Source organism: Miscanthus floridulus, chromosome 12, assembly GCF_019320115.1.
Source record: "Miscanthus floridulus cultivar M001 chromosome 12, ASM1932011v1, whole genome shotgun sequence".
Taxonomy (NCBI): Eukaryota; Viridiplantae; Streptophyta; class Magnoliopsida; order Poales; family Poaceae; genus Miscanthus; species Miscanthus floridulus.
The window spans coordinates 7,346,877-7,370,464 of record NC_089591.1 but is presented as its reverse complement, the minus strand read 5'-3'; the positions used below and the strand labels follow the sequence as shown (position 1 = coordinate 7,370,464).

The 23,588-nt window shown below is 46.5% G+C and overlaps 2 protein-coding genes across 4 annotated transcripts; one reads left to right on the top strand and one right to left on the bottom strand.

The window, feature by feature from the left end:
• Nucleotides 1–10,603: 10,603 nt before the first annotated feature.
• LOC136496859 (uncharacterized) lies at nucleotides 10,604–12,469 on the bottom strand. 3 transcript variants are annotated; one of them, XM_066492624.1, is made up of 3 exons: nucleotides 12,383–12,397; nucleotides 11,236–11,276; nucleotides 10,604–11,121 (listed from the first exon to the last, which is right to left on the bottom strand). In XM_066492624.1, the coding sequence occupies exons 2-3, from the start codon at nucleotides 11,269–11,271 to the stop codon at nucleotides 10,762–10,764; spliced, it is 396 nt and encodes a 131-aa protein (XP_066348721.1). In that variant the 5' UTR covers nucleotides 11,272–11,276; nucleotides 12,383–12,397; the 3' UTR covers nucleotides 10,604–10,761. The 3 variants fall into 3 exon arrangements, 1 of the variants encoding a protein (XP_066348721.1); XR_010769139.1 differs by lacking the exon at nucleotides 11,236–11,276 and adding an exon at nucleotides 11,831–11,977 and having other exon boundaries at nucleotides 11,112–11,121; nucleotides 12,383–12,469; XR_010769140.1 differs by lacking the exon at nucleotides 11,236–11,276 and adding an exon at nucleotides 11,831–11,967 and having other exon boundaries at nucleotides 11,112–11,121; nucleotides 12,383–12,465.
• Nucleotides 12,470–12,577: 108 nt separating this feature from the next.
• LOC136496858 (protein pleiotropic regulatory locus 1-like) lies at nucleotides 12,578–22,591 on the top strand. The gene is made up of 16 exons (XM_066492621.1): nucleotides 12,578–12,790; nucleotides 12,897–13,027; nucleotides 14,320–14,401; nucleotides 14,489–14,545; nucleotides 17,137–17,218; nucleotides 17,534–17,626; nucleotides 19,366–19,429; nucleotides 19,541–19,626; nucleotides 19,714–19,815; nucleotides 19,899–19,982; nucleotides 20,362–20,422; nucleotides 20,502–20,568; nucleotides 20,645–20,722; nucleotides 21,379–21,443; nucleotides 21,711–21,788; nucleotides 22,095–22,591. Exons 1-16 carry the CDS (start codon nucleotides 12,657–12,659, stop codon nucleotides 22,265–22,267), a joined length of 1,437 nt encoding a protein of 478 aa, XP_066348718.1. The 5' UTR covers nucleotides 12,578–12,656; the 3' UTR covers nucleotides 22,268–22,591.
• Nucleotides 22,592–23,588: the final 997 nt, after the last annotated feature.

Here is a 23,588-nt window from a genome sequence, read left to right as displayed (position 1 = left end):
CCTAGGTGACCCACTGGCACAAGACTTTCCTATGGAGATAGAGGATGAGATCATCCTCCCCAAAAATTTAGTTAGGCAGATAAGCCAGGTGACGAACTCATAATAAGGGAACAAGCTCTTAAATTTCGTTATGGCCAAATAGATTTTTAGCCCTTCTTCCCTTTTTGTATAAAAAGGTTAATACATTCCAACCCTTTCTGTCATTAAGGCTGTAAAGCCTGGGGTGTGGGTGAACAAACTCTGATCATGCTGGTGAGCAAAAATGTCGTAGCGGCTAGGGCGTAGGTTTCTTGCAGCCCAACTAGTTTTACTCTGAGTTCATTTTCGCAACCCTTGCTTCTAGGTCTTAACGTGAGAGAGGGTCAGGCATAAAGAATGTTTGCCAGGTGGATATACTCTTAGACGTGTACCGACTCTTTCCGTAGTTAAGGCTAGAAAAGCTCGAGGTGCGGAAAAAACTCTGATCATGCTAGTGAGCAAAAACGTTGTAGCCGTTGGGGCATAGGTTTTTTGCGGTCCGGCCAGTTTTACTCAGCGTTTGTTTCCACAACCCTTGCTTCTGTGTCTTAACGTGAGAAAGGGTCGGACATAGAGAATGTCTACCAGATAGATTTGCTCATATCAGCCCCCGAGTGAGGCCCGACCCCCTGTCGTTGCTGGGGTCGGGTGTCACTAAAGATCAGGGAGTTGATAGCAAAACTGATAAGAGAAAGTGTACGTATATTAAGGGTAAAAATGACGTAGCTATTCGATGTTCCAAGCATTGATGAAGACTTCACCGTTGATGGTCTTGAGCTCATAGGTGCCTAGTCAGAGCACCTCCGTGACAACGTACGATCCCTCCCATGGCAGAGAGAGCTTGTGGCAGTTCTTGTTGCTCTAGACGAGGTGGACCACCAGATCCCCGACATTAAATGCCCGACCCCACACTCGATGGCTGTGGTACTAGCGTAACACTTGCTGGTACTTGGCCAAGCGTAGGAGGGCAATGTCATGTGCTTCATCTAGCTGGTCCATGGCATCCTCAAGGGATGCCTTGGCTCCCTGTTCATCGTACGCCTTGACCCTCGGTGCTCCATAATCGAGGTCGGTCAGGAGGATAGCTTTAGAACCATAGACCATGAAGAATGGTGTGTAGCCGATGGCCCGGCTCAGGGTCGTCCTTAGGCTCTAGAGCACCGTAGAAAGCTCCACGACCCATCGTCCACCAAACTTGTTGAAGGGTCGAGATGGAGGACTAGAGGGGGGTGAATAGTCTTTTCTAAAATTAATCGCGTCGGCTAACCAAAACAAGTGCGGAATTATAACTATCGATCTAGCCAAGACTATACCCCACTATATATGTTCACTAGCACCTTGCAAAGATAACAATTATGCAACAAAGGTGCCAGGCTAGTTAGAGCTCTCCTAAACAATTCTAGGAGCAAGGTTACACAAACCTATGCCACTAGTACTTTAAGCGATAAGGGAGCTCCTACACATGCTAGTAAGCAAAAGCACAAAGCTAACTAAGCTCACTAGCAATGCTCAATAACAAGACAACCAATGCCTAATTAGTGAGCATAAATACTTAGCTACACAAACTAAGCAATGTGACTAACAAGGTTACTAAAACCAAATTAGCCACGCAAGGGAGCTACTTCTATGCTACACAAGCAAGAAGGTAATTAGCAAGCTACACAAGCTATCTAATTGCAAGAGCAACTACACAAGCTTAATATGTATAAAAGTAATTGCAAGCTTGTGTAATGGGATGCAAACCAATGGGAAGAACAAGGTTGACACGATGATTTTTCTCCTGAGGTTCACGTGTTTGCCAACACGCTAGTCCCCGTTGTGTCGACCGCTCACTTGGTGGTTCGGCGGCTAATTAGCATCACCCGCTAAGCCCACACGTCGGGTGCCGCAAGAACCTACCCTGGAAGTGAGGGTAGCTCAATGACATGCTTTACTAGAGTTGCTCTTCGTGGCTCCCGTGGGGTGAGCACAAGTACCCCTCACAAGCTCTTCTCTGGAGCCCCGCACAAGCTTCTTGCGGGCTTCGACGGAGACCACCACCAAGCTGTCTAGGAGGTGGCAACCTCCAAGAGTAACAAGCACCACCGGCTTGCAACTCGATCACCTAGTGCCACTCGATGCAACCTCACGATGCAATCGCACTAGAATCGCTCACTCACACAATCAAATGATCACTATCAAGTATGTGTGTGATGGAGGGCTCCCAAGCACTCTCAAGCATGGACACAAAGTCCCCCAAGGTGCTCCACACCAGCCATGGCCGAAGGCCACTTCTATTTATAGCCCCAAGGGCTAAACTAGCCGTTACCCCTTCACTGGGCAACGGTCGGGCCGACCGGACGCTCCGGTCGTGTTGACCGGACGCTGGACCTCAGTGTCCGGTCGCCCGCAGACGGCCACGTGTCCCGGTTCTAACGGTCACTTGACTTGACCAGACGCAACAGCTTTCAACTGACTAGACGCAGAAACCTCAGCGTCCGGTCGTTTCCAGTAAGGTATCGACCTCGACCGGACGCGTCCGGTCACACTTGATCAGACGTAGCCAGCGTCCGGTCACACTCCAGCTTCTGCGTCATCGTACGTCAGCCTGACCGGACATAGCCTGCCAGCATCTGGTGCATTCAGATCCAGCATTCGATCAGTTGACCGACGCCAGCATCTTCGCGATCAACTCGTTTTCACTTCTAACTTCTTCACCCTTGCTCTAATGTGCTAACCACCAAGAATATGCATCTGGCGCAATAAAAAATAGGCATTCCATTTTCCTGAAAGCACCGAAAGAGAGACCCAAACCCATCTCACCCCTGCAAACATCACCTCCTTTGTAAATGTGCCAACACCACCAAGTGTACACCACCATGTGTATGTGTGTTAGCATTTTCACAATTATTTCCCAAAGGATGTTAGCCACTCAACTTGCCATGCCACTCGATCCTAGCGACAATGCAAAGTTAGATCACTCGAGTGGCACTAGATGACCAATATGCAAACAAGTTTGCCCCTCTTGATAGTACGGCCATCTATCCTAAACCCGGTCATAAACTTCTCTACACACCTATGACCGGTGAAATGAAATGACCTAGGTTATACCTTTGCCTTGCGCATTCCATTCCATCTCCTCCAATGTCGATGCAACACATGCACCAACACGATCAACAATGATATGATCCACTTCATATCATCACATGATCATATTGGTTCATCGATCTTGACTTCACTTGCTCTTCACTGTTGCCATCGTCCATCGGCGCCAAGTCTTGCTCAAGCTTCACCGCCACGCGGTCCATCACTCCAAAGCCTTTGACTTGCCCTTCACGCTTGCAACTAGTCCATCAAGCCAAGTCTTGTCTTGATCTTCTCCACCTTGATCACATGACTCAATGTCATGTCTCATGTGCAATAAGCTCCTTCATCATCACATGTGTGAGCTTTGCAACATCTCCAAGCCATTTTCACCTCCATGGCATATGTTGCTCACACACATGTACCTGTGGACTAATCACCTGTGTATCTCACATAAACATAATTAGTCCACCTAAGTTGTCACTCAATTACCAAAACCAAACAAGGACCTTTCACTTGTTCAACTAGTGGAAGATCCTAGGCTTGAGGCCTTATAGGACCATGTCGTTTGCGCGGTTGACATGCCCATTCATGTGGGGGTGTGCCATGGTGGCCCAATCAACGCGGATGTGGTATTTGTCACAGAATAAGAGGAACTTCTTTCTAATAAACTACGTGCCATTGTTCGTGATGATGGAGTTCGGGACCCCAAAGTGATGGACGATGTCAAGGAAGAACAACACGGCTTGCTCGGACTTGATCGTGGAGATTGGTCGAGTGTCTATCTAGTTTGTAAACTTGTCTATGGTGACAAGCAAGTGCGTATAGCCCTCAAGCGCCTTCTTGAGAGGTCTGACCAGATTGAGCCCCAAGACTATGAATGGCCATGTGATCGGGATCATTTGGAGTGCTTGGGCCAGTAGGTGGGTCTGCCGAGCATAGTATTGACACCCTTTGCAGGTGCGCATGATATGTTCAGCGTTGACTACTGTGGTCGGCCAGTAGAAGCCTTGCCAGAACATGTTTCTGACTAGGGTTCTAGGCATCGCATGGTGACCGCAGACCCCACCGTGGATGTCGCTCAACAACTGCTTCCCTTATTCAATGGAGATGCAGCGCTGTAGGATCCTAGTGTGGCTTCGCCTATAGAGCTCGCCCTCAATAAGGACAAAGGACTTGGCACGACGTGCTAGCCGCTGAGCATCTGTTTTGTCCATCGATAGTGCCTCACCAAAGAGGTAGTCAAGGTAAGGCACCCTCCAGTCAACCAGAGGGTTGAGCTCTATCACTGGATCCTCATCAAGCTCCATGACTTTGGGGTTGGATGGAGCCAACGGCTGGTTAGCCCTTAAGCCCAGGGCAGGTGGCCCATCACCAGCTTGTTTCTGCTCCTCATAGCGAACTGAGGGCTTGTACTGATCGCTGGCGAAGATGCCCGTCAGCACTGACTCTTGGCCGGACGCCGTTTTTGCCAGCGCATCAGCTGCCTCGTTGAGATGCCTCAGGATGTGATTGAGCTCGAGACAATCAAACTTATCCTTCAGCTGGTGGACCTCTTGGCAATATGCAGCCATCTTAGCGTTGTGGCAGCTTGATTCCTTCATGACTTGGTCGATGACCAGCTGGGAGTCACCCTAGACGTCGAACCATTAGATACCCAGCTCGACAGCAATGCATAGGATGTTGATGAGTGCCTCATACTCGGCCACATTATTGGAGGAGGGGAAATGGATGCGAACCATGTACCTCATGCGTACCCCGAGAGGGTGAAATGAAGACCAGCCCCACGTTGGCGCCTTTTTTCATCAGCGATCCATCGAAGTACATCATCTAGTACTCTTGGTCGACGACTGCTAGCGGCATTTGGACCTTGGTCCACTCTGCAACAAAATCAGCCAGCACTTGGGACTTGATGGCCGTCCGAGGGGCATATGAAATGCCTTGACCCATCAGCTCGAGTGCCCACTTCATGATTCTTCCTCTGGCATCCCAGTTTTGGATGACCCCGTCGAGAGGGAAGGACGTCATGACCATCACCAGATGTGACTCAAAGTAGTGATGTAACTTCCTCTAGGCGATGAGGACAACGTATAGGAGTTTTTGGATTTGGGGTAGCGAGTCTTAGAATCGGACAAGACCTCACAAATGAAGTACACGGGACGCTGCACTTTGAGGGCGTGTCCCTCTTCTTCTCGCTCCACCACTAGGGCGGCGCTGACCACTTGCGTGGTGGCCACAATGTAGAGTAGAAGCGGTTTCACATACATCAGAGGGACCAGGATCGGGGCCTTTGTCAGAAGCTACTTGACTGTGTCAAGTGCCTCCTAGGCCTCGGGCGTCCATTCAAAATGGTCGGCCTTCTTTAGGAGCCGATAGATGGGGAGACCTCGTTCGCCGAGGTGCGAGATAAAGCGACTGAGCGCAGCGAGGCACCTTGTAACTCACTATACCCCCTTTATGTTCTGAATTGAGCCAATCCTCGTGATGGCCAAGATCTTCTCTAGGTTGGCTTCGATGCCACGCTCGGAGATGATAAAACCCAGCAGCATACCCCTTAGGACCCCAAAAATGCACTTCTCAGGGTTGAGCTTAATGTTGTTTGCTTGGAGTTTTGTGAAGGTCTGCTCTAGGTCGGCTATGACCTGGTTAGCCTGTTTGGACTTGACCATGATGTCATCCACGTAGGCCTCAATGGTTCACCCGATGAGGTCCCCAAAACATTTGAGCATACACTGCTGGTACGTAGCCCCCACATTTTTCAGACTGAATGACATCATGACATAGCAGAACGATCTGAATAAGGTGATGAAAGATGTCACGAGCTGGTCAGACTCTTTCATCTCAATTTGATGGTACTCGGAGTATGCATTAAGGAAGCAAAGGGTTTCGCACCCTAAGGTTGAGTCGACTACTTGGTCTATGCGTGGCAAAGGAAACAGATCCTTTGGACATGCTTTGTTGAGACCCATGTAGTCGACACACATTCTCCATTTTCCACTCTTTTTTCGTACCAAAATGGGATTGGCTAACCACTCGAGGTGGTATACTTCCTTGATGAACCCAGTGGCCAAAAGCTTCACAATCTCCTCGCTGATGGCCCTACGCTTCTCCTTGTCAAGGCGATGTAGGCACTGCTTCACTGGCATCGAGCCTGTCCTGATCTTCAAGGCATGCTCGACGACTTCTCTCAGAATGCCTAGCATGTCCGAGGGTTTCCACACAAAGACGTCTCTATTGGCGTGGTGGAAGTCAACGAGCGCGCTTTCCTATTCAGAGAAAAGCGTGGTGCCAATGCGCACCACTTTGCCCTTGGAGCCACTAGGGTCTATGAGGACCTCCTTGGCACCCTCTATAGGCTCAAAAGACCCGGTCGATCGCTTGGGGTCGGGTGCTTCTTCGGTCACCTCCTTCTTGATGGCCATAAGCTCCTTGGAGGCGACAATTGCCATGGCGTGTTCATAGCACTCGACCTCGCACTCGTAGGCGCGCTAGATGGAGGTGTCGATGGTGATGACCCCGCATGGTCCTGGCTTCTTCAGCTTTAGATAGGTGTAGTTAGGGATGGCCATGAACTTTGCGTAGCGTGGACATCCCAGGATGGCGTGGTAGGTTCCGTGGAACCTGACCACCTCGAAGGTAAGGGTCTCCATCCTATAATTGGTCGGATCCCCAAAGGTGATGGGTAGATCGATCTGCCCAAGTGGCATGGCCTGCTTTCTAGGCACGATGTCGTGGAAAAGCGCTCTGGTCGGTTGGATGCATGATCGGTCGATGCCCATGGCGTCGAGTGTTTTCGGCGTACATGATGTTGAGGCCGCTGTCTCCATCTATTAGTACCTTGGTGAGCAGCTTTGTACCGATGATCAGGTCGACTACGAGCGGATATTTCCCTAGTTGTGGGACGCTCTCTGGGTGGTCAATCCGATTAAAGGTTATGGCGGACTCCGACCATCGGAGGAAGGTAGGCGCGGCCGGCTCATCCATATAGACCTCACGGCACGTGAGCTTCTGGCGGTGCTTAGAGTCATAGGCCGCTGACTCTCCAAAGATCATGAGGCAACCATCCAGCGTCGAAAAGCCATCGTCCTTCCCCTCAACGTCGTCCATAGATGGCTTGGGGTCCTTCCTATGCTCCCCCTTGTTGGAGCCTCTAGACAAGAACCGCTTCATGAGACTGTAGTCCTTGTATAGATGCTTGAAGGGGAAAGCATGGTTCAAACATGGTCCTTCGAGTAGCTTCTCGAAGTGGTTCGGGGTGCCCTTAGCGGGCTTCCACACCCCGTTGTGGTCGGTGGCGGCCATGAGCGAGCCCTCATGTCACTGTTTGTTCTTCTTCTTGCTAGGACGGTTGGAGGTGCCTTCGTCGGTGTCCTCGTCCCACTTTGCCTTGCCCTTGAGGTTGTCGAAGATCGCTCCGAACGCCTCCTCACCCGAGGCGTGGCTGGGGGTGATGTTGAGGAACTCTTTGGTGGTTCGTGGGCCCTTACGTCCTAGCTTGTGAACCAGGGACTCAGAGGTGGTCCTAAATAGGAAGGCTCCTATGATGTCGGCATTGGCGACATTAGGCAGCTCGTTGCACTGCCGGGAGAAGCATCGAATGTACCCACGAAGAGTTTCCCTGGCCTTCTATCGGTAGTTTTTGAGATCCCATGGGTTCCTAGGAAGCGCGTATGTGCCCTAGAAGTTTCCCACAAAGATCTCTTTTAGGTTCGCCTAACTTTGGATTCTATTGGGCGGAAGGTGTTCCAACCACGTTCGCGCCGAATCGGCCAAGAATAATGGAAGGTTGCGGATAATGAAATCATCATTATCTGCTCCACCGGCTTGGCAAGCAAGTCGATAATCCTTGAGCCACAGTTTGGAGTTCGTTTCGCTAGAGTATTTCGGGATGTTGGTTGGCGCTCGGTACTGTGGTGGAAAGATGGTGTTGAGGATGTGTCGACCAAAAACCTGAGGTCCTAGCAAGTCAGGGCTTGGGCTTCGGTCCTTGCCGCTATCGTAGCGTCCGCCATGATGAGGGTGGTAGACGTGGCTGGCTGCCTCCCTCGCATCGCTACAGGCACACCTACGGGCATTGAGGGTGTCGCGCGCATCCCGGTAGCAGCAGAGACGCTCGTGCACCGGGACCACAGTGCGTGCCCTACTGCCTCGCTGTGTCTAGTGGACTGACACGTCCATGTTGGGTCGTTCTCAGGGCACGCACTGGCTGGTGTCAAGCTCGTGTCATTGGGACAACGAGCTCTAAGCCTATTGCGCCACCACACACTTGAGTAGCATGCGAATCTCGCGATGGACCCGATGATCCTCGGGCGTCACGGGCCCCGGAGCAAGGCCGCCACAGCAGCGATGTTTTGGCTCGCCCGGGTGAAGTGTGGGAGGGCTTCATCATCCTTGATGATCCTCTGGTTCACGTCGTGGGCCACGGCGCGCACACACCCGCCGTCTCCATGGCGCTCGATCTCTTGCTCAAGCTTCGCGTGTTACTGCTTGAGCTGGAGTCGTGCTTACTCGAGCTCTTGGTGTCAGTCCTTCAGCTGTTCCACCCATAGGCGAGGTGGGGCCCCTGCATCCCTCTCAACCTCGTCGTCGAGGTTGTTCGTTGGGGTAGCCTCTCCCTCGTGGATGCTTTCGACGTGTCCCTTGGGGGTACCTGCCATGAAACATTCACGAGAAGGGTGATGGTTGCCCCCGCTGGAGTTAGAGTCAGAGGGCGACCCCAATTCTCCCGCGAGGAGGTCGTGGAAAGATTCCGCGACATGTTCGGTCATCCCCACGAACTCGTCATTCGCGGGGGATGGAGGAGTGTATTGCGGCACAGGGTGGCCAACGGTCTCTGCGGTGTTGCGGAGACCGGACAGGAGCACTGTTGAGGCGCTCCAGATGAGGTATTTCGGAGAGAGCGGCTCTCCTCCGGCAAGCTACATCATGATGTTGGCGAACGAGAAGGTGAGGTGGCACAAGTCCTCCTAGGACAGTCAGGGTCCTAGGAAGGCGCTGAGCTAGCGCTCTAGCCTCCCGTAATCGAAGCCGAGGAGCTGGTCGCTCTCGGGGGTGTGGGGCTCTAGTGCGTGCAGCTGTAGCTCCTCAAGTGCCTCAGCGATCGCGTCGAGGCCGGTGAAGTGGAGAGGTTGGACAGCGGCGGGAGCCTACACCAACCCTCCCTCCGTCGTGACGATGAAGTCCAGGTTCCCGAAGCTTACGTGCGCGCCTAGGACCCAGCTGATGCCGTGAATAGCCATCCGAGGCCTGGTGTGGATGTCGAGACGCGCAAAAGGTCCCTACCTAGGGCGCCAACTGTCGGTGTTTCGAGTTACCACCGACAAATAAATTTGTATTATTGCGCGTCTGGCTCGGATGGTGTGCTTAAAGGACATGAGGTTTATGCTGGTTCAGACGGAAAGTCCCTACGTACAGTTCGTCGCAACTACTCGTGTTGCTAGCACCGAAAGTTTGTAGTAGGGGTTTAAAACGGGCGAGAGAGGGAAAGGATCCCAAGTCTCTGGTGAAAGGAGTGAGTGGGTGTTGAGAGCTCGATCACTCCTCAGTTGTGAGTTCATATCATGCTCTTGTGCGGATCTGTATCGGATCTTGATGGGTCGATTGGTCTGGGATCTCCTTCATGGGGCGTCCTGCTTTCCCTTTTATAAGCCAAGGGAAAGCGTGGGTTATAGCGAAGAAAAAGGAGAAGAATGAGAGAGAGAAAGGCCTCTAGGATTGCCGGGTCCTTCTTCTCCTTCATACGGGTCCCGCCGACCCTGTAGATGTCAACAGGGACGGCTCCATGTCGCGGTCCTATCCGTCACTGGCGCCATGCGTAGGCGTCATCCGCTGGTCATGGCGCTCCACTCCATCCTGGCGGACGCCATGGTGAACTGACGCGCCTATCAGTGTTCGTACGAGGGTTAGGCAGAACAACACCGGTATGTCCGATGTTGTTCTTGATGTGAATCCTCAGGTATGGCCCGTCGTGGCCGCGGGTTACATCGGGGTGTGCCGGTCTCTTCTTTGGTGTCAGAGTTTTGACCCAGGCCCATACGCTTGGACCTGGAGTGGTTGGCGGCGGTATGGGTCCCCGTCAGGCGAGACGGAGCCCGCACCCAAGGGGTCTGGCGAGGCGAAGCCTACAGTCTTGGGGTCGAGCGAGGCGGAGCACAAACCCAAGGGTCGGGCTAGGCGGAGATCGCGACCTCGGGGTCGAGCGAGGCGGAGCCCGCGGCCTCAGGGTCGAGCGAGGCGGAGCCCGCCACTAGAGGTCGTGCGAGGCCAAAATCGCGGCCTCGGTGTCGGGCGAGGCGGAGATCGCGGCCTCGGGGTCAGGTGAGGTGGAGCCCGCCCCCGGAGGTCGGGCGAGGCGGAGCCCGCGCACCTGGGGGTCGGTTGAAACTGTAGGCGTGCTCTTGACTGCTCAGTTGAATCAATGTTGATGACCATTAGCTCATCTTCGGATACCATAGTATTGGTCCCCGACAATAACATTCCTAGTCCATTCCACACACAAAAAAAAGAAAAACAAGGCACCCAGTCCAAACAAAATCCTTTTATTGACCTAGAACATGTCCCATTTGGCTCTGAATTTCGAAACATCAACGTTCTAGAGCCATTTTTCCATTGATCAACACTTCGGAATTACAACAGCTCAGGTATTGCACAAATGCTAAGTTCAATATTTCAACATCACAATCACAACAATTTGACTCCAGCTTCTCTCACTGAATCTATAACGGCCTTCACTTTCCCATGGTATTTCTGTTCTCTCTTCATGTGGATGGACACTGCAGGTATTCCCTTGAGCAGTAGGCGTTCACCAAGCAACTTTCCGATCTTCGTAGCTGCTGCGACGTCACGGGTCGACTCCATGTTTGGTCTCAGCAGCTTCTCCTGTGAGCTTGCCGAACATGCAACAGTTGATGTTGGGGTGTGGATGACCTGAGCAGATACATACTTGTTTGTGAAATGCATCCTCAACAGGTAGGGCTTGAGGAAACGGGTGACTCTAGCTGCCCTTTCTGGTGGAGGGATCACCATGACTTCTGGTCTCTGCTGCAAGTGAACAGGAGCAACAAAGGCTTAGTGGCTAGTACACAACATGACTGCATTTCTATAATAACCCTGTGGGAACAAATACAGAATAGAGAAGGACAACAGTGTACAAACCAGCCTTGAAGCAGTAAATTGGTAACGCATCATCATGGGTTCTAAAAACAAGGATGCAAACAGTATGACAGTCTGTAGGACCAACACAAAAAAGGTGTGGAGTTATTTGTTTTCCAACCCTGTTGACAGGGTGAAAATGCATCGGAAAGTTACAAGCTTTAAAGAACGAAAAAGAAACAATTATAGCATCTAACTTCAAAGAACGAAAAAGAAACAATTATAGCATCTAACTAAGGCACAGTTGGATATTTGATCCGGAGTAGAACTAGGAGACTCTCCTGCTTAAAATAGCTAGCTGACTATCCCTGCACGGTAATAGTTGTCATTCCACTTCAACCAGATAGATAAAACCATCTATGACAGAAAAGAGTATCTTTTATCTGTTATATGCAACAACATTTTCTGTTATGCAATTGTTTGGACATATTGCCAGGGCAGTGACCTAGCAATCAATTTAGGAAGCACAGAGAAGCTTATCTGATGAATCTGCCATGTAGGAAAATAAATCACAACATGATCTAAAACTTAATCAGCCTTGGCCTCAGCAGAACGGTGCCAGCCACAGAAATAAAATGCACACTTGATCATCACCCACCCTAAAAATGGTGCCAGATAAGCCTGTTCGCTTGTTCGTAAACGATTGTAAATTTCCAGTCAGGAACAGTGTTTTTCTCTCACACCAAACCAGCCAGCAGTAAATAATCCACGATACGATACGGCCTCCCGAACAGGCTGATGTAGGCTACAAAAATAGCAGATTTTTAATGGTATCCAACACATGGAGGGAGCTGAACCTTAAGAGTATTCGCTTCATGAATGTTACTTTTTTTTTCAGTTTTAGCAAGATGAAAAGGAGATCAGGCCATGAAACAGAGTATTTTGCAAGGTACTGGGTACAGAGTATATAAGAACAATAGGCTTCTCATCCTCGTGTTCCAGGACTTGTTCATGGCAGACATCACCATTCCGCTAAGCGTGACAGATTACGACCGAAATCATAGAGGGGGCATCTCATCTTTGGACCAAATCAGTCAGTTCATTAATCAATGCATTCGATTCGATTCAAGAAAGCGAATAATAAACTCAAGAACCAGCGTATCTAATAAGAAATACATCACAAAAGGAGGAGGAGGAGGAGGCGCCGGACCTGCGGCTAGGAGACCGCGGGGCCGCGCGGCTGGCCGGGGACGCAGCAGGCGGCGGCGGCGGCGCGACGAGGGTGGCGTGATCGGAGTCGGAGCAGGGTTTGCAGAAGGAAACCGTTGGGCCGAGCTGTAGTATCATCACACCGCTGGGTTCAATGGGCCGAGGCCCATTTCAAACCAGCCCAGTCTGAGACCGCCTTTGCTGCGGCTGCGAAAGAAACAAAACGAAACGGAAGCTGTTTCGCTCGCCGTGCGAAATAAGCTGCGGCGGCGGCGATGGCAACGACGACGGCGGACGGCCCCCCGGTGGAGCCGCAGTCCCTGAAGAAGCTGAGCCTCCGGTCGCTGAAGCGCTCCCTGGACCTCTTCGCCCCCGCGCACGCCCTCCTCTTCACGCCCGACGCCGAGAGGTAACCTAGTTTGCCTCCTTCCTTTCCTCTCCTCGGAGGCACAGATACCCTAGCGCGGATTCTGACTGCGTATTATCTTGATCTCGCTGCGGCGGTGTTGGCGCAGCAAGAGGATTCGTACCGGGTGCAAGGTGAGGGCGGAGTACGGCGCGGTGAAGGACCTGCCGCCGGAGCAAGGGCGCGGAGGACAGGGCAAGGGTCCTGCTCCGCCGTCGTCGACGGCATTGGCACTGCCAGGTTAGCTTCGCTCTTTTCTTCTTCCCTATTCTCACAGAAACCATCTTTTCGTTTGCTGTTCAATGAAGGAGAAGTCTTTCTAGATCGTTTAGAATGGTCAGCTAGCAGCAGTACTAGGAATTCATGAGTTTACCCTATTTTTCAATTGCTAGAGCAATTGAATATTGATTGATTTTAAGTTACTCACAGAATTCCAGAAATCGTGACTTGTATTGCGAAGATCTATAGTTCCTTTTCCCCTTGAATTAAATACCGTAGGCACATGGCTTTATACTGCCTACTAGTAACAAAAACGAACAGACCCCCTAATAGCAAAAGGTAGGTTGCACCCCCCAGCTTCAATTCAACAAGAAACTATTGTTGAGTTACTTAGCTGGTTACCTTCAGTAACTCAGCTTGGGGTTGGGTACCACTTATGATCTAGTACAGCATCTGCTGATTTCCCTGCTTTCATCAAATGCAGTCGCTGCTACAGAAGAAAATTTGTCTTACACGAAAATCATTGCGATTATAAATTAGTTTACCTCAATTGCTATTCAGTTTGTGATTTGCCTGAAGAGCCATATCTATATCATCTAAAATAGCAAATGCATTGGGAATGAACTTTTTGGTTCCGCTCTGCTTATGTAAATCTTTCCAATTTTCCAAATTATATTTGCAATAAAAAATAAAATAAGATAGTTCGGAATCGCAAAAGGCTCCATGAAACATGAGGTTTTTACTCTGCACCATTTTCTGATACAACTAATCACCAGTATAGATGTCCTGAATGGTCTGCGAAAAGTAGGTCTTTACCTTCAAAGTTTGTTTTCATGGTTAATCTAATCCTGTGAGTAACCATGCCTCAAGAGCACATCGGAACATAAAAAGTACTATTGGAATCGTACCTTTTTAGATTTTGTTTCACCCAAGCTTTCTTTGGAGAAAGTTGGATATCAAGTTCTCCTGTCAATAATTCCTAGTCATGCAGCTCATTTTCCCCAGAGAAAGGCCTGACCTGTAGGATTCAGTGTCCTACATCTACTTTATATCAGGACAGGAACAAACTGCAAATGGTTAGAGGATTGATATTTCTAGCCAAGTGCCTAACCAAAATCTGGTATTTCCAACATTCTGGACTTGATCTCCACAATATGACTCCATAAAATTGGTTTAGTATTTTGCAAGCCTTCATGGATTGTCATCCACGCTGATAATTTAAGCTAAAAAATTCAGACAAATTAGTTTATTTGCTGTGTACATTTTTTTTTCTTTTTTGCATTTCATTATCTAACTTGCAATTATCTTGTCAGGAACAAAAGATACAAAAGATGGTCACAGAGAAGGCACTAGTAATGCCATTGTCCCTGTGCCACTTATGCTGCCAAAAGCACCGTAAGTTCATCCACATAATGTTGCTTGTTATTAATCAGTTAATGCTGTTTTTTCATTAACTATTTTCTCCATATGATGTTTGTTCAGTGAGTCTACCATACCTGGCAAAAATACAACTCTGTCAATTCCTGGATCATCTGACAGGTTTATTCCCTTGTACTTGTATTTTATTCTATTGATGACTCTATTGTACTTAACGGCTCGATATCAGCAATTGTTTCTTGATGTTCTATTGCATTAGAACAGCCTTTGTTTATTTTATGGCGCTGTAAAGGTTGTAAAATCTAGTGCTTCAACCTTCTTGCTGTTGTTTAGTGTTCCTTTTTTTTTGCTTGTATGGGTACTTGTTTTGTTTGTAGTTATATGCTATGCTACAATGTTTTTCATGGTGTGGTTAATTTCGTGAGTCATGACACCTTTTATGACTCCCCTGCGTCCCTTTTCCCCTTTTGCTTGCATGGATCGTCTATATTTATTTATTTGTATAGTGTGATTTTTTGCCAGCGTAAATTTTCTATTGCATAAATGAAGTCAATTATTTAGACACAACCTTTCAGTTGGATGACTCTTTTGATGACACCAATAGGTGCTTTGTGCGGAGAATCCAAGATTCTGAGGTTAGAGAGGCGTTGAAAATGATGAAATGAGGTAAGGCGATGGGACCGGATGGTATCCCAATCGAGGTGTGGAGATGCCTTGGGGACATAGCTATAGTATGGTTAACCAAGCTGTTTAACCATATTTTTTCGATTGAACAAGATGCCTGACGAGTGGAGGAGAAGTATATTGGTACCGATCTACAAGAATAAAGGGGATATTCAAAATTGTACTAATTACCGGGGAATTAAGTTGATGAGCCATACTATGAAGCTATGGGAGAGTTATCGAGCGTCGCTTGAGAGCAATAACGCGGGTCTCTATGAACCAATTTGGTTTCATGCCCGGAAGGTCAACCATGGAAGCCATTTTCTTAATAAAACAAGTTATAGAGCGGTATAGGGAGAAGAAGAAGGACCTTCACATGGTTTTTATTGACTTGGAGAAGGCTTATGATAAAATACCAAGGAATATTATATGGTGGGCTTTCGACAAACATAAAGTCCCAACGAAGTACGTCGGGCTCATTAAGGACATGTACAACAATGTTGTGACTGTGTTCGAATAAGTGATGGAGACACGGATGACTTCTCGATTAGGATAGGACTACATCAAGGGTCAGCTTTGAGCCCTTATCCGTTTGCCTTAGTGATGGATGAGGTCACAAGGGACATACAAGGGGACATCCCTTGGTGTATGCTTTTCGCGGACGATGTAGTGCTAGTTGATGAAAGTCGGATAGGAGTGAATCAGAAACTGGAGTTATGGTGGGAGACTTTGGAGTCCAAAGGTTTTAGACTCAGTAGAACTAAAATTGAGTATGTGAGATGTGACTTCGGCACTACTACTCGGGAGGAGGAAGATATTAGTTTGGAAGGTCAAGTAGTGCCTAGGAAGGATACCTTTCGATATTTAGGATCAATGCTACAGAGAGACGGGGATATTGATGAAGATGTTAGCCATAGAATCAAACAGGATGGATGCAGTGGCGCCAAGCATCTGGTGTCCTATGTGACAAAAGGGTACCACAGAAGTTAAAAGGCAAGTTTTATAGGACGACGATTAGACCTGCTATGTTGTATGGTGCAGAATGTTGGCCTACGAAAAGACAACATGTTCAACAGATAAGTGTCGCGGAAATGCGTATGTTGCGTTGGATTTGCAGTCATACAAGAAGGGATCGAGTTCGGAATGATGATATACGTGATAGATTAGGGGTAGCACCAATTGAAGAAAAGTTTGTCCAACACCGGTTGAGATGGTTTGGACATGTCCAACGGAGACCTTCAGAGGTACCAGTGCGTAGTGGAATCCTAAGCCAGGATAGTAACGTGAAGAGAGACAGAGGAAGACCAAAGTTGACTTGGGTAGAGGCAATAAAAGGAGACTTGAAAGGATGGAATATACCCAAAGACTTATCCTTAGATAGGAGTGCTTGGAAAACAGCTATTCACGTCCCTGAACCTTGATTGCTTCTGCTGGGTTTCAACTTTAGCCTACCCCAACTTGTTTGGGACTTAAAGGCTTTGTTGTTGTATGTGCTTTCATGAGTTCTGTCAGTACCAAAGAATTAAAAAGGATACATGAATATATTTTGGGTTGCGGCTATGATAAGTGTTGTGGCTATGATACATTGATTCTTATGCACATTTGGTGTACTTGCACTGGAAAATATTTTGGTTACCTTATGTATTGGTAGTGTATCATTGTGCAACTTCCTGATAGCCCTTGGCGTGGTCTAATCAAAAAATTATAAAGCTCCTTAACAAAGACCGGTGCTTCCTTACTATCAGAAACTAGCAGTTTGCTGTATGGTTTGGGTCTTGGTCTTTTAAAATTATGGCTTGCCATATCTTCTGTATTTTCTTAATATACATGCAACCTTATTTTCTCAATGATAAAATTACTTTGTTATTTTATGTGCATGTGCACCAATAGTTTTGTATAAAAAAAATGCTTTGTAAGCTCTCAAGAACACAAACAAGTCTCCTTGATTGCTTCTGTTGGGTTTCAACTCTAGCCTACCCCAACTTGTTTGGGACTTAAAGGCTTTATTTGTGTTGTTGTTGTTGTATGGAGCAGTTTATAGAGTTTACCACTCACTTTGTGAAGTGCTGATATCTTGAGATATCTCCCAGGTTTTCTACATCTGCACTGATGGAAAGGATACCTAGTAGATGGCCACGGCCTACATGGCATGCTCCTTGGAAGAACTATCGGGTACTTTCACTTTCCAGTATAGTGGTACCTTTCCGAGTTCATTATTTAAATGGTTTGCACATTAGTGAGGAGTTAGTACAAATTTTTCATTGTGTTTCAGTATTCATGATCGAAGACTCTGTACTGCACTTGCATGTACTTTTAACATCCAGTCTAACCATTGTCAGCCAAAACCACTGACCCTGCATCTTCTTTTTGCATTTGTGATTTAAGTACAATAGTAGATTGGTTTATGGTAGCATTCTGGTTCTCATGAATTAAAAGGCAGTTTGAATTTTGTTCCACAAATTAGGTCTTGAACTTTAAATCATGCAGGTCATCAGTGGTCACTTGGGATGGGTTCGATCTATTGCATTTGATCCAGGGAATGAATGGTTCTGCACTGGTTCTGCTGATAGGACAATAAAGGTAAATTTCATTTGTCCTACACTTGCAAACTGAAATAACTCTGAGTTCTTGTCATTATCTTATTCTCTTGAGGTTCTCTCTATCTGTTCCACTAAAACAACTCTGATTTCTTGACATGATTTTATTCTCTTTGGGGGTTTTCAGTCTGTTAAACTCATGTTCATCTACTACTTGCTATGACAATGGCCCACATGTCACCGACAGTGGTACTTTGTGAGGCCACAATTGTCACTTATGTTATGAACCGAAATTTCCATTTCCCTTCTCTTTGCACTTCGTTAGTCTATTAGAAGTTGATAACAACTTCGATACTAGAGCTTTGTAACAATCTGATAATCTACTGTTTGGGTGGGTTATATAAATTGGCTTCAGACATGACCAGTAACAGGGTTGGTTCCCAGTTGCGTTCCACACCTGACACCTGGGAGATAGTGCTTATGTACCAGCCGTTCCTTATGGTCATGCATCCTAGTATTATTTGACTTTCAATCTTCTAGTAATCAGGATGATCAACAACAACAACAACAAAGCCTTTAAGTCCCAAACAAGTTGGGGTAGGCTAGAGTTGAAACCCAGCAGAAGCAATCAAGTCTCAGGCACGTGAATAGCTGTTTTCCAAGCACTTCAATCTAAGGCTAAGTCTTTGGGTATATTCCATCCTTTCAAGTCTCATTTTATTGCCTCTACCTAAGTCAACTTCGGTCTTCCTCTGCCTCTCTTCACGTTACTATCCTGGCTTAGGATTCCACTACGCACCGGTGCCTCTGGAGGTCTCCGTTGGACATGTCCAAACCATCTCAACTGGTGTTGGACAAGCTTTTCTTCAATTGGTGCTACCCCTAATCTATCATGTATATCATCGTTCCGAACTCGATCCCTTCTTGTATGACCGCAAATCCAACACAACATACGCATTTCCGCGACACTTATCTGTTGAACATATCGTCTTTTCGTAGGACAACATTCTGCACCATACAACATAGCAGGTCTAATCGTCGTCCTATAAAACTTGCCTTTTAGCTTCTGTGGTACCCTTTTGTCACATAGGACACCAGATGCTTGGCGCCACTTCATCCACCCTGTTTGATTGTATGGCTAACATCTTCATCAATATCCCCGTCTCTCTGTAGCATTGATCCTAAATATCGAAATGTATCCTTCCTAGGCACTACTTGACCTTCCAAACTAATATCCCCGTCTCTCATATACTTAGTTTTAGTTCTACTGAGTCTAAAATCTTTGGACTCCAAAGTCTCCCGCCATAACCCCAGTTTCTGATTCACTCCTGTCCGGCTTTCATCAACTAGCACTACATCGTTCGCGAAAAGCATACACCAAGGGATGTCCCCTTGTATGTCCCTTGTGACCTCATTCATCACTAAGGCAAACAGATAAGGGCTCAAAGCTGACCCTTGATGTAGTCCTATCCTAATCGGGAAATCATCCGTGTCTCCATCACTTGTTCGAACACTAGTCACAATATTGTTATACATGTCCTTAATGAGCCCGACGTACTTCGTTGGGACTTTATGTTTGTCCAAAGCCCACCACATAACATTCCTTGGTATGTAATCAGGATGATCCTATTTGAATATTTCTTTATGTTGCATACCTTGGCCCTTTTGTTGACTATCTCCCCCTCCTGTTATCTACTTAGTGTAATGTTAAGTCAACAGTTCAATTTTGTCACTATACTTTCTTGTATGCTCATTCGTCCTGCAACTTGTGTCTTGCTGTAGATATGGGATCTTGCATCAGGAACCCTGAAGCTTACACTGACTGGTCACATTGAACAAATTCGTGGTAAGTTTGTCTTTGTTTTTGTGAGCAGGATCTACTCAACATTCTTACACTAAGATTTGTGCCCCAGTGTAAAACTTTAGTAACTGATGAATGTACTGCACATTACTGTAGGACTTGCTGTCAGCCAACGTCACACTTATTTATTTTCTGCTGGTGATGACAAACAAGTAAAATGTTGGGATCTTGAACAAAACAAGGTTAGTTTTGCACTTTTACTTTAAGTATGGCGTATTTTGTGTGGCATTTTGACTTCTCTTGACATCTGATCTGTATTCTATGTTAAGGTTATTAGGTCTTACCATGGGCATCTGAGTGGTGTTTACTGCCTAGCTCTCCATCCAACAATTGATATCTTACTGACTGGTGGTCGAGATTCAGTTTGCAGGGTATGGATCCCTCTTGCAATCGCACCTTATGAAAAATCTCACCGTATACAATGCTCATTTGGTTTTTCTTGCGTTATATACAGGTGTGGGACATCAGAACAAAAGCACATGTTTCTGCTTTAACAGGGCATGACAACACTGTCTGTTCAGTGTTTGCTCGGCCTACGGTAAGAATGCATTTTCACCTGTCATATTCACAATTCACCACAATATTGAGTTCTGCCAAACAATACACTTTATTTCATGATGTGGTTTTATTTGGAGTCACTCCCTCGTAATTAGCCAATGGGCTGTTTGAAGCAGTGTCTCTCTCGGTTCCGTGGATACTTTGCCTCCTTGAAAATACTAGCAATTGGTTGTTTTGGTAAAGTTTAAAGTTCAATGATAAATGGCAAATGAGCAACCTTGATAGAACTCCTATGCCATCGGCAGTTTTACCATTTAAGCTACGCTATTTTAAAATGTATTTGTGCTACGGTAAATAATCTGATCTGTCCTGCCTTACAGTTCATAAAAAAACTTACTTCTTGCTTTCTCTTGTCTCAGGATCCTCAAGTTGTCACTGGTTCACATGATACAACTATTAAATTCTGGGATCTTGTAGCTGGTAATTCATCTGTCAAATGGAACACTGTATACTGCGGTTTTTACGTATATATTTTTATTACAGTTGTTTCCTCCTGCAGGGAGGACTATGTGTACCCTTACACACCATAAAAAGTCTGTCCGAGCTATGGCGCTTCATCCAAAGGAGTAAGTTTTTATCCATGATTTGATTTTCAATATTGTCTACAATGTTATGGACCTTTATATAGCAACCCTTTTTCAGGAAAGCATTTGCATCAGCGTCAGCAGACAACATAAAGAAGTTTAGCCTTCCCAGAGGCGAATTTCTGCACAACATGCTGTGAGTCTTTCATATAATTAATTTTCATTTTCACATTGTAACTGAATACATTGTGGTTCATGCTTACTGCTACATGATTAAGCCATACCATATAATGATGTCAGAAGGAAATGCCTTTTAAATGTCAATACATGGTGTTGGGTGCCACGACCCACGAGCCAAGAAACCTTGGGCGTTTCTGCGAGTTTCCAAAATTTACCTCCTTTTTTCCGATTAAGTTACCTGATACATATGCTGGTTGTGATGAATTCTTGTCAGCCTTTTGTACTTCAACACTGTTCCCTTCCTGCCTTTTCAATAATAAATTTGAATCTTCACATTTTGCTAGTTCCCTGACATGAGCAGGGAGTAGACTTGGGATCGTACCTCCAATATTTTCCTAAGCAGATACTAAATTTAGATTCAAATAGAAACCAATTTAGCCTGGCAAGGAAACCAAATCTCTTTATTGCCTTGTGGTTTCTTTCCCCCTCCTTTCTCTCTTTTAGCTGATCTGATCAGTTATACTTTTAGATATTGTGTTATGCTTTTAAATATTGTGTCTCCAACATTCTGCATTCTTTGTAACATATAGAGGAAACTCATTGAGTCCCTCTTTGACATTGCATTATGCTCTTACATGCCACTGAGACACCTCGTATCTTCATTACGTTCAGGTCGCAGCAGAAAACAATCATCAATTCAATGGCTGTAAATGAGGATGGTGTCTTGGCAACTGGAGGTATGTACTGTAAAAATTGTCATGTTCGTTGTAATTGAACATACATGTAGTCTTATTAAGAAACACAATGTTTTTAAATGCAATATTTTATTGATTGGAAATATCAGAATCATGTGTGCATTTGTTTTGAAAGGTTGAATAAAAATAATATAGCTTTTTTGGGTTATATAACTAGGTTGAAAATTATTAGTAGTCAAACTAAGCTAAGTTGTGGATGTGCAGTGGTGTGTATTAATAACCTGTCAATATTTGAAACCTTCTGTGCAGGAGATAATGGAAGCCTGTGGTTTTGGGACTGGAAGAGTGGCCATAACTTTCAACAAGATCAGACTATAGTCCAGCCTGGTAAGTTTTAATTTGCATCATGCAGGCAACGATAATAGGATAAGCAACTCTGTTTTGAGTCTCCACGATGTTTTTCCTCATATTTAAAGAGAGGTGCTTGAGAACACTAATAGATTCAGAAATGCTACTGGCGGCTTAAATCAGCCTAAATGTTATCACCCTAGAGTTCTTTGGTTACTCCATAGCAACTAGCCAAACTATTTTAGAGGTCCATCATCTAGGTGTTATCTAGATTATGTTATGTCTGTTGAAAAGCATATGTTTTGAAATGGTCATGCTCATTACTGGTATCTCCCCCATTTTCAGGATCACTGGAGAGCGAGGCATGCATATATGCCCTGTCCTATGACGTCAGTGGATCAAGGCTCGTGTCCTGCGAGGCGGATAAGACCATAAAGATGTGGAAAGAGGACTTAACAGCGACGCCAGAGACTCATCCCATCAATTTCAAGCCCCCAAAGGACATCCGAAGATATTGATCGATACTCAAATCCCACAAGCTAGCAAGCTAGCGGGGATTGTTGGAGCCGCCCCAATTGTGCGCAACCCAACTCGGTGCTTCCCTGAGACCAATTGAAATTCTGTGTTACACGTTCACCAGTACACTGTTCATGGGAAGACTGTAATGGATGACTAATTCTACATTTAGCTGTATGATAGGTGCATATGCAGCGGTTGTTGTGTTAATGCCGAATTTGAACCAGTTGCCGTGGCCAAATTCATTTTGAGCAAGCATTGAGTGTTTGTTTTGTACCATCCCAGATTCCCAGTGGCATTCTGGTGATTGGAATTCTGTTGCTTCATTTCATCCATCGACGTCCGTTCCTGCGGGGACGTGCTAGCCTTCTGACTGCTGTGAATGCTGTTTCGTGCTTATCTTGCGCGCTTTTTGTGGAACAAGTTTGGTTGCATCGAGATTCGTCGGGTTTGTCAAATTCAGGGGGTTATTCAATTCAATGAAATATATAATGTAGCATAACTAATCTATGGTCGGACGGTTGTCATGGTTAAGATAGCGTTGTGCTGGCCGGGCCCCCAAGTACTGTGGAATCATCATGTGTCTGTATGTGCACGCCAATCCAGTCACAGAATAGTAGTCCATCGTATCGTTTCAACACGATGGATGCATTCGAAACCTGGCGTTAAAGTTGTAAAGGTCACCCAGGCAGCAATGGTATTTATGTCAGCCAGGTGGTCAGCTTGTTGGTCGTGAACACAAGGCCACAAGGCAAGGCTTGTCGCCTCCGCCGGCTGCACATGTAAGCAAAAGGCACGGAGAAGAATTAAGAGCGAGCTGCAGAAGGCCCTAGAGGTATGTCAGTGTGTGCGTTAGCAGAAGGCGCTGGGACGACTGGAGGAGGAATTCCGAATTCAGCAGCAACAGTGGAGCGAGGCCCAACGGAAAAATTCCTGATTGAAAAAACACACACACACACAATTCGATCCAGGTGACGCGATGATGGTACGGTCAGCAAGTGACACTGACAGTGACAGTGACAGTGTTAGCCCTGCTGACAAACTAATGCGCTTATCACCGTCACCGGACCGTAATCATCTCAGCATTATATATACGCATGCAGTATATAATAACTCCAAGTTTTGATGACATCTTTTGTGATGGAATCTTCGGTATGATGAGATTCCATGCTTCTCCTTATTAGCCATCACCATCATATGCGTATGAAGGCCATAAGTAATAAATCCACTTCAAAGTAATAATAATAAATCGACTTCAAATCAAATCAATCAAACATAAATAAATCAACTCCAGCCGATATATATATATATATATAGACGACG

Coding starts and splice junctions, on each gene's coding strand:
- LOC136496858 (XM_066492621.1), top strand. CDS start 12,657: ATGGCAACGACGACGGCGGACGGCCCCCCGGTGGAGCCGCAGTCCCTG. Junction 19,983..20,361: donor CAGTGTTTGCTCGGCCTACG/GTAAGAATGCAT, acceptor CTCTTGTCTCAG/GATCCTCAAGTTGTCACTGG. Junction 21,789..22,094: donor TCAGACTATAGTCCAGCCTG/GTAAGTTTTAAT, acceptor CCCCATTTTCAG/GATCACTGGAGAGCGAGGCA.
- LOC136496859 (XM_066492624.1), bottom strand. CDS start 11,271: ATGATGATGCGTTACCAATTTACTGCTTCAAGGCTG. Junction 11,122..11,235: donor AATTTACTGCTTCAAGGCTG/GTTTGTACACTG, acceptor GTTCACTTGCAG/CAGAGACCAGAAGTCATGGT.